The sequence below is a fragment of the Stylophora pistillata genome, chromosome 10 (genome assembly GCF_964205215.1).
Source record: "Stylophora pistillata chromosome 10, jaStyPist1.2, whole genome shotgun sequence".
Classification (NCBI taxonomy): domain Eukaryota; kingdom Metazoa; phylum Cnidaria; class Anthozoa; order Scleractinia; family Pocilloporidae; genus Stylophora; species Stylophora pistillata.
The window spans coordinates 3,591,899-3,602,047 of NC_142528.1; the positions used below are offsets into that span (position 1 = coordinate 3,591,899).

The 10,149-nt window shown below is 39.4% G+C and overlaps 2 protein-coding genes and 1 long non-coding RNA gene across 9 annotated transcripts in view; 1 reads left to right on the forward strand and 2 right to left on the reverse strand.

Moving 5' to 3' along the window:
* The window catches only part of LOC111324766 (zinc finger ZZ-type and EF-hand domain-containing protein 1), a 42,917-nt gene extending 39,648 nt beyond the window's left edge, over nucleotides 1-3,269 (forward strand). For all 7 annotated transcript variants that reach the window (XM_088735641.1, XM_088735643.1, XM_088735646.1 and 4 more), the window contains exons 83-88: nucleotides 270-388; nucleotides 918-1,000; nucleotides 1,110-1,181; nucleotides 1,418-1,531; nucleotides 1,961-1,986; nucleotides 2,279-3,269. In XM_088735641.1, coding sequence (XP_088591767.1) covers nucleotides 270-388; nucleotides 918-1,000; nucleotides 1,110-1,181; nucleotides 1,418-1,531; nucleotides 1,961-1,986; nucleotides 2,279-2,393 — 529 coding nt within the window. In that variant the 3' untranslated portion in view covers nucleotides 2,394-3,269. The remainder of the gene's footprint in view (nucleotides 1-269; nucleotides 389-917; nucleotides 1,001-1,109; nucleotides 1,182-1,417; nucleotides 1,532-1,960; nucleotides 1,987-2,278) is intronic.
* A 1,169-nt stretch (nucleotides 3,270-4,438) lies between these two features.
* LOC111324775 (thiopurine S-methyltransferase) lies at nucleotides 4,439-6,723 on the reverse strand. Its single transcript, XM_022928408.2, has one exon. The coding sequence runs from the start codon at nucleotides 6,387-6,389 to the stop codon at nucleotides 5,619-5,621; it is 771 nt and encodes a 256-aa protein (XP_022784143.2). The 5' UTR covers nucleotides 6,390-6,723; the 3' UTR covers nucleotides 4,439-5,618.
* Nucleotides 6,724-9,933: 3,210 nt separating this feature from the next.
* LOC148721438 (uncharacterized) overlaps nucleotides 9,934-10,149 on the reverse strand; it is a 2,395-nt gene continuing 2,179 nt past the window's right edge. The window contains exon 2 of the long non-coding RNA XR_015992784.1: nucleotides 9,934-10,149. This exon is cut by the window's right edge and continues 1,861 nt beyond it. This is a non-coding gene — a long non-coding RNA (uncharacterized LOC148721438).

Consider the following 10,149-nt stretch of genomic DNA (forward strand, 5'->3'; position numbering starts at 1 on the left):
AGTGTGAAGGCATAGTTTTAACGAGGTACAATCTCGATATAAATCAATAAAAAGCTTCGTATAAAAACTAGTTCAATGGATATAAACATTTGCGTTTGCAAAGCTGTCGACTGACCAGCCTCGTTTACGTGACGCAAGGCCCAATCTCTCCGCGCCATTCGCCATATTTAGATTCGGTGTATACTTTTCTTGCTTTCCAGTTGAGAATTTTAACAGTTGATCAGTATTATTGTACAGTATCTGCGATGGTCTATTTTTTTCCCTGGCAGACAAGTTTTGAACAGAGATGGGTCATGTTCGATTCCAATGGAGACAAATGACCGGCCTGATCTGAGTTTGTTGAGGCCACTGTGGTCTCTTTATACCAGCATGTTGGAGAAGGAAGGAGGTCGGTGGACACAACACTTCAATTTTTTGATTAATCGGATATTTGTCCCATTTATTTAAGGCAAATTTTTATATACTGTTTGTAATAGCTTATACGTCAGAATAACTTTTTAGTACAAATGATATCTTTATTTTGGACGTGTAACGCATCCATCTGGTGTTGTTGTTCAAACTGTTGTATTTTTGTATTTGTTCATTTAAGCCAATTAACAAATGGTAAACACCACAGCGTACACTATTGAGTTATGGATGCACGCGGGAGGTTGCTAAGCACGAAAGAAGCGTAAGAGTCGCTTTATAACATAACTTTGGTACATTGTAGCTAAAGAGTTCCCTTTTATTTAACAAATCTTACGTGACCAGAAAAAACAAGCGCGCGCGGAAAAGTAGTCTTTGCATTTGCTCACGTCAGCAGCGCACACCCATGGGCAAATGGGGGACGCTAAATTGACCAATCAGAGCGCGCGCTTTACTTTGGTTATGTTATAATAAGTGTTGGTCATGGAATGATGTTTCTCTTCTACCAACAGGTTCTGTATCAGTTCCTACTTTGGTGTCTCCAGTACTTCGAGGACTTACTGAACTCTTTTTGATGGTGGAAAACCTCGCACAGGTCACTCATTATATTCTTAATCTTTATGTAGTTATGTAACTTAAATGTTGTTGTTTCAGCAAAGTTCTCTACTTTCTGACCGATTTCACATTTTATTTTTCCCGTTTAGGACTGGGGCATGGCTGAGGACCTCGTGGTTGGTTTTACAACAACCGAAAGTTTAAAGCGATGCTTCTCACAGGTGAATGAAAATAATTAGAAATTACTTTATAAATAAAAACAACAGACAAATTACTTTATCATCTGTAGGCCTTTGAAGGGAATTTCGTACCCACTCAGAAATCATCAGTTACGTTAATTTATCATTGTTGGCAGAAAGCAACGCAATGCTTGGAATAAAATTTTGACTTCGTTTAAAACTTGTAAGGAACACAGCTGTAGTAAATATTTACGCTTTAATTGTCTCACTTGCCGTAGGCCGTACAAAAGGTTGGTCTCATCGGTCTTGCTATTGGACAACCAAACAGGGCTTCTGAAGCTCTTATCAAGGCTGCCTCCAATCCACAACCGAATGCGGATGGACTCAAAAAGGTACGAGATCTATAACGTGATAAAACCACGCGGGATTTTGGAGAACACGAGGAAAGCTTATGAATCCCGAGCCGGAAAGCTTAAGAGCTTAAATAAATATAGCAAATGCGGGCTCTATAACTGATAAAGCATCCGTTCGGAAACAGAATTGACCAATCAGACGATGCGTACTAGCATATAAAAGGACCTCGTGTTGAAACAATTAGATCACCCCCCTGATGAAGGCAATAGACAGGAGTGTCGAAACATTGGGTCTATAAATTGTAATTCCCCGGCTACATTCATTAATCCTTAGACCAGAGTAGCATCAAACTGTGTCTGATTATCCACCTGGTTGCTTTGTGAACTTAAATATATTATGCCCATGTATGTTATACTGAAATGTTGATAGAAGTTGAGCAAGTTATACATTTTCGTTGTTCTCAACAGAAGTCAATGGTAGCCTCGTCTGTAAGGTGAGTCAGCTGTCTCCTTGCTTTTGAAGGATTTCGTCATATTGTCCCAGTGACATGATTGTTGAACACAACTGATATGCTGTTGCATGGTTGTTCATGTTATGTGGCTGTTTGTAGATTTAATCTTAAATATAAAAGAAGGATGCTCTACGGTGTTTACTTGATGGATGTTTATTTCGGAATCATACGAGTTAAAACCTAACTTGAAAGAATTGTGTTCAGATTTGTCTGCATTCGAATCAGCCCAATTGTACTTTCCATCAAGTAACTAGGAATTTTTTGTGATATTCAGCTTCCAGCTTCCTTTTGCAATCACCACTGCCGTCGATGATAATGAAGATGACACAACAGGAGATGGATCTAGTGATGACTCGGACGATAGCAGCTCCTCTGACTCCTGGAACTGATCACGTGACTCATAGAACCACAACACTGACTGGCTGTCAAGTCACGTGAACACCATTCTTAGGAAAGTGAATTGATTCAAGAATTAAAAAGATAATCATTTTGCAGATCATTTGTGTACACAGAAGAAGAGCTGAACTATCAAGTGGTTCAGTTTATCTGAAATATTGAATCTTGGTTTGATGTGGTATTTTAATCACTGGTTCAAACAGACGAGTATGGATGAACAGTGATTCTTAATGGCAACTGAATTCCTAGCTTTGAATACTATCATTAATTGTCAGAAACTGAAACGACTGCCAATTATTTTCGCAGGTTAAACAGGATTTTGAAATTCTGTTTTCACCAACGAAGACATTTAATGTTGCTGGTTTATGACTTCAGTCAAGACTTTTTTCTCTAAATCACCTTTAATTTTTAAAAGCGCATACTTAATTGATAGTCAAGTGTGCCACCTCGTCATGGTACGTCGAGTGATAGTAATATAGGACCTCGGTCCTAGGCCGCGCGGGAATGCCGTTGTAGACGTCCTATACTACTACTGATCTTCTGAACTTAAACTGGTTTGTATTCCTTCCACGCGGTTAAGTCACCTTTACTAGTTGGGGCACTATGTAACGCATGCAGTGAATGTAATTCATACCTTTATCTAAGGCTTAAAGGTGAAAGAAGGACTATTTTTAATACAAATCAGAGCCAAGATTAGTACTTATGCTAAAACGCTTAAGTTGAAAAGATAAAGAAAAAAATTGACGTAAAGCGATGCTCGGAGCTTTTCAGGCAATCACCCCAATAGAGTTTTATTAAATTACCCACTCTTTTGGCGTTTAGTATAGTGCAGTATTTCTGAATAAAGGCACTTCTTTGGTAGAGCAAAATTCAGTTTGCTGAAGCTTTTATTGCAAAGCTGTCGCTTGTTATGTTTCTTCTTGAAAGGAAATCTGTTTTGCAGTTTGCTAGTGAGTTACAAGATAAATGAAATAGGAACTGCAGAACGACATGCCGTGTCGAAACAAGACTTTTCTTCCCCCTAAACAACACTGGTGAATGTTTTTGAGAAATACAAGATTATGAACGTCGGAAATCCACTTTCCGCTGTATGTCGGGCCGTTGGAAAAGCACCTGCGCACGGAGGTGCCATCGCAAATTGTAAGCTATCGTAAACCGCCATTTATGATGACACTGATTGTAACGATAGAATGATCAAGGTGGTTCTAAAGAAGTATCCGGCTTGTGCTCCATTATCAATCTACCCGACGTGAAAGGTTGATCTTGAAAACTATTCAGAACGCTAGTGATGAATAGCGTGAAAGACCACCGATGTTTGTGTAAATTCTGTTGACATCCTGTTTCAACAAATTTAATGGTATGTTGGTGCGGTTTGGGGATGCTGATGAAGGATGGACTGGTGTTATTCTGTGGATTTAATTTATTTTGTCAGCATTCCAAAAATTTTATTCACCTCTTCCTCTCAAGAGGCTGTCTCACTTATTTCCACCGTCACAACGTCTCGAAAATGCTCGTACATGTGCTGATTCAAACACTCAGAACTTATAAAAAGTCGAAAACGTACAGGGATTTTTGCATGTATAAAGGTCTAAACTTAACGGCTGCGTAGGAAAGAGTTGTCAATCAGGTCCCAAATAGTAATAGTAATCAAAGTTTAATGTTTTCACGTGGGGCATGGTTACCCATATTGCCCGAGCCAGGGGCTCATGTATGAAACGCAAGACAACAACCCACCCATCCTACCCCAGGGAAGGACATCCATCTTGTGCGTGGGAAATTAACGTCTCCTACCCCTAACCCTGCAGGAGACGGGACCTCCATTTATTCGTCCCTATCCGAGAAGACTAGAATATCTAAACCATTTCTTGATGTTATAGAAAGGCAGCAAATCCCAAAACTTAACGTCTAAATCAAGACTATTTACGGCCATCGGCCGATGGCGACTTGCAAAGGTCAGAACATGCTAAAATTCGCCTTTTCAAATGCATTGAGAGGGAAATTTCAACTTTCTTGGCAAGCTTAAAGTGTCGCCGTAAAGTAATCTGATATTAAATTCGTTTATTGTTTGTTGTTTGTTATTATTTTTACAGAACATTACAAGCAAATTTACACACCCCGCATATAGCATTAGCTAGTCTTGGCGGGTATTAGAAATAAAAAAGTAAATACTACACATTGCAAACTAAAGAAGTTTGATTACCACAATAAACTAAAGAGATTTTACAATAAACTAAAGAGATTTCATTACTACAATATTATTGGGGTTATAAGCCATGCATTAGTTTACTACATTATAAGCTAAAAGATACGTACAGTTGTCATACAAATTAAATACAATTCGTGGCTTACCTATGCGAATTAAATATTTTACAATGTTACAGAATGTGCATATTTTTCAACTTTCGATACGTGTCGACGTCCCTAAGGAATGGGGAAATAATTATGGTTCCTAAAGCAGTCAGAAAATTATTTCGGATCAAACCAAATCTGATTTAGTTCTTTCCCAAGTAAAGTCTCAGTTGACAGAGTTTCAGGAAAAATTATTTTTGACGCGGGTGGAACTAAGAGAGGCAGTCTCTTAAGAACTGCGTTCGTAGTGCTACGATATTTTTCCATTCCATTCTGAATAACTTGCGTCAGTGTCGGGTTGTACTGTCTTTATAGTGTGATGGAATGGGAGAGAGATACGAACACGTCGGGTGATGAGAACGACCTGTAAGGAAGGGGGATAGGGGGGGGAGGGGGCTTGCTCTGTATCAATGGCTTGTTTTTAGGATAAAGCCAACTTGAGTCAGAAATTAACCACGGCATTACCGTGACAGCGTGACGTAAAGAGAACAGTGTTGTTTTTCTTGACAACACAAGCTCGCAACGCTAGTTTCACGCCGTGGTGTAAAATATATTTAATCATGACCCGAAGTCTAATTTCTATACACTAAAAAACACTAAAGTAAGGAAATACTTTTGAGCGCATTCGTGAGACAAAATTGTACTTAACTGTGATAGCGCCATGCTGTAATCCAAATCAATGTTACATCAAGAGGGAGCAAATGTCGTGAAAGAAGAATAATTTATGCAATTCTTAGTGATATACATACTAATTATTAAATTAGACAAGTTGGCAGTCACGCCATCTTACAATGAGAAAACTGCCCAAATCACAAACGTCATTACTCCACTGACTAACCCAGGCTATGAAATACAAATCAAAATGAAAGTTACTTAAAATCCATCAAGTAATAATGCATCGCGATCTTCATATCTTGATACTCAGCACACGGTTCATGTACACCTGCTCCTTCGTCTGCACTCCCCGACCATGCCGGCATATCTTCTTTCCCAAGGTATTGAATGGTACACCTTTCACCAAACATTTCTGTTAAACTCTTCTCGGAAAGAAACTTAAATTGCGTCGGCGTCTTCTCTGGAGATTCAGGGGCAAAAAACTCCAGAAAATAACGGCCATCTGGTTTGAGGCAGCTGAGCATGATGTCTGTGTACTGCTTGAGTCGACCCTCCTTCATCATGTTGATTGCGGTCATAGATCCGCGATCCCAGATGAAATCGAATTGGCCTCCAGAAATCTCGACTGAGAAATCGAAGATACTACACTCAAACAGTGTGATATCCTTACCATTGGCTTTGAAAACTGTACCGTGATTGTCAGGAGGCAATGACACAGATTTCTCGTTGTATGTTAACTTGTTGTCACGGTAAAATAGCTCGATTCCCTTTCGAATCAGTTCAACGCCTACCACTGAGTGCCCTTGATCAGCTAACCAGATCATGTCCAACGATTTTCCACAGAGGGGCACCAGGATTCGGAGATTTTTTCTTCCACGAGTAACTTCGTCGTGATGTTTTGTCAACATGGCGTTTACTTCGTCCGTGTGAAATTCAGGGTTGTCGGTTTCCCAGTCTTGGGCCCATGTCTCTTTGCTTTCCATATCGAAGGAGGCAATGTGTTCTAGGTTTTCTTTAGCATCCATCTTCGCGGCTTATTAGTCCTGGCACAAGGACACTTTTCTAAACAACTCTTTTTAGAATACGTAATGCTCGATGTAACATGAGTCAGAGAGGAGACCGGAACCAACCAACCAGCAAAAATACATGTTGTTCCTGACGGCGAAGTCACAAAAGAAAATTGTTTTCCTAGCTGTGGTTGAGAGAGGTGATGGCTGCTTTGACGATTTAGGAAAACTTGCTTCCTTTAATCTTTAGCGTGATTTTGGTTGCATGTCGTGATCGTTATTCGTGACTGACTGAAAATGGATGGAGCTAATGTCACGCCGCGCGAACTTTATGGACCCTTGTGATGTAAACGTTCTAAATTGTAGATTTTTAGTGAGTCCATAAGTTCAAGCACAGCGCTGATTATGTCTGCTGAATGAGGTATCTGTTTTTCTTAGAGATGAATTAATTTTATGCAGAAATATTGGGTTTTACGATCTGGAGGTAAAGAGATAACGTTGATATGAAATCAGTCACTTTTATTTTGGAATGGAAGTGTGAGTGAACGTTACTCTCTCTTTACAGGAGTTTGTCAAAATTACCGTTTTCCGACCCTGAAGGAAAGAAACGCGTGCGAAAAGGTGCAAATGGAGACTGGGGTTAGATCTTGAGTAGGTTCTTCCTCAGGTGATTGTGGCTCCCAAATTTTTAAGAGCAGAAAATTGACGTTAAATTATAGTGTCGTAACTTATTATTCAATGATTGTTTATGATATTTTCGAGGTGACAAGAAAAGTCAGCTTTCGAAAAGCTTTACTGATATGAAAAAGTGAAACTAACATCACACATGCCAGAATATATTTCCAGTAATTTACTGTGCTTGCATCTTCCTCATGTAAGCTCAGTAGAAAGTTCATGCGCATGGAAATTGTTTCCTTTTTGTGAAAATTCCGAATTTTATCTTTTTATTTTTAATTTATATTTTTAGTAGTACTTACAAAGTCATAATTTTTAGTTTTCATCGGTTGTTGCGCTTTTGCACAATTTACATTGCACCATTGCGCTTTTGCACAATTTACATTGCACCAGAAAGCATATAGAAAATTTTCCTTTAATTTAAATAACAATACAGTAAAGAAAAAAACCTGTCTGTTTGAAGATCAACACAATAATGTAGGTGGAAAAGGAGAACTTTGTTTACTCAGGCTTTAATGAGATCTTTACACAAAAATGGGTGTAACTGCGTTATTTATGAAAGTTTGGAGCGCAGCGAGAGTGCCAGCGCACTAAATTACAGCGCTTAATTTGCTGTCTCTGTCGTTTACGCCGACGAAATGCGCCAGAAAAGCTGTACAAAATGTCAACGATATTTGTAAGTTTTGCTTAACCAACTTGAAGAAAAACAATCGCTCTTTTGAGAACTTGTTTAAGCCTTCAAAGCGACAGGATAAATATCGTGTTGAGCTTGCTGAAGTTCTACGAAACCTAGGGACACCTGTAAGTAAATCATCACAACATTCAGAGCGTGTTTGGGCTCCTTGTGCAAGAAAAATAAGAAACGGTGCAGACATTCTCGCATGGCTTCGAAAAGCTGCAGAAACTGAAGTGGTTCATTATTCTGATCGCGATCGAAAGAAGCGCTTATTATCAACGACAATAACATCGGAAAGGCAATCAAACACCAAAGCTAAAAGAGGAAAATCGTCGAAGCTAAATCTTTTCGATGTCAAGAAAAAGCTGAACACCTACCGTCTTCCAGACCACGTTTCAACCGCGTGAGTTTCATCATGAGAAGACACACGAGGCTTGCACTGTAACTATCTCGGAGAGCTCCATACAATTCCTTATAATAAAATTGAGCTTTTTTAAAAGCCTTAGTCGAGGCGCGGTGGGTGTTGTCACATATGATCCTCGCAAGGATCATACGTGACAACACCCGCCGCGCCACGAGTAACGCTAAAAAAGCTCCATACGATTCCTTATAATTTTATTATAAGGAATTGTATGAAGCTCTCTGGGATACTTACTGTGCAAGCCCTGTGTGTCTTCTCATGGACAACGATCAAAGAGAGACGTTTATGTGGATCACTAGAAGATTTGAACTCTTCAGTAAACTAACGAGGAAATGCATCCTCTGCTGAACAGAAGAGAAGCTTGAAAGTAGAGTTCTTTAGATCCTCGGTCGTAAGCTTTGACAACTCAACAGCACCGCCAGGATTTTTTAAGATGTAGTATCTGATCGTTTACAATGCTTACTAGTGGCGCGATAACTAAAACAACAGTAGAACCGTCCCCAGAATTCGTGATCTCAGAAAACTTTTCATAAATAAAACTCTTTCCAAATCCTGTTGGAAGAACAGCCAGAACATCGTGTCCTTCCAATAGACAATTTATAGCTTTTTCTTGCTCTGGTTTCGCTTGAAACGACATACGTCATGTTCACATACCATCCAAAACAAGATGGCCGCTCGACCGGAAGTCAGCTTGCAGCTCAAATCGTGCGTGACTACGTGTATGTCAATCAAACCTAACTGCTAGCGAATCAAATGCTTACGTTCGCTGGCAAACGTAGACACGAAAATTTGAATAGGCTGAAAGCAGGCTCTTTTTCCGCCCCAAACCCCTAAACCCTCCCCACCCCCCTCCCTTAAAAGAGCCAGGCTACGCAGGCTACGTAGCAATAGTCAAGCATGCTGAAATGGATATAAACAAGGAAAACAACGGCGAGGAGAGCGCAACTTATTAAATTCTCGACTTAGATTTTAATCCAGCCGAGAGGGTGTGATACATCCATTTATGTTTCAAACGAAACATGCTCGTCTTCAGGGGAAGGAGATACCTGCTGTTGGGGAGAAAGAGAGAGAAAGTCAGGAAAATGAGTTTCAAGAAGAAACGCCCACCCGCTTAGTCGCTCACGTCTTGGAAATCGTAAGTGGTTCTCTTGCGGCAACTGCTAAGAGAAACCTACGGAAAACGAGAATGTATGCACCTTAGAATTAAATGTACTAGGACACCGACTCAATTTGAAAGGCAAAAGGTTTTTTCTCAAACAAATCCAAGCTGTGGAAGGATAGTTATTTTGCTAACTGAAGACCGCAGTGCCCGCGTTGGATTCGTTTTACATTGCAAACTTGGAATGAGACGAACTACCTTTGCAGTTACAGGAACCCAGCTTCGGTGTATAACTGAACACGAGTCATTTAGAACTAAGAACAGCCCCAGCTGGCATGCAACAAGTAAGAAATTATTGACTTGAAGATTATTCTTCGTATGCGTAAACACCGGCTGACAAAATTGATTAGAAACACTAAGTTGCCAAAGTTAACGCTGACAAAAGGCAGAAGTTAATTGTTACGAATTGAATGTTGTTTGTTTCAGCATTAACCTTTATTTGCAATGGTGCTTTTTATCTTTATTGCATAGAATTACCTTCAACGCAGTATTTTTCATTCTAAAATGTTTCAAATGTCGCGATTCGTGAAAAGTAGACGGCTTTGTTATTCTCGTCGCGCGAGAAAGTCGCCTCTGTCATACAGTGTTTACATTAAAAATTACCTGAATTTAACTTATTTATTTATTTATAATAACTTTATTGTAATAATCAATACAAAAGGCTGCCATCAGAGAGGAACTGAATCCTCACGTAAGATGACCCCCAAAAATATCTACAAAGCTATGAAGGAAATATAAATCGGATAAAAAGTATTTGTAAGGAAAAATGTAAAAGATATCACTAAAATGTAACTGTCAGAATGGAGTTATTAAAATCATGTAATCATCTAATTAAATATGCAATCGC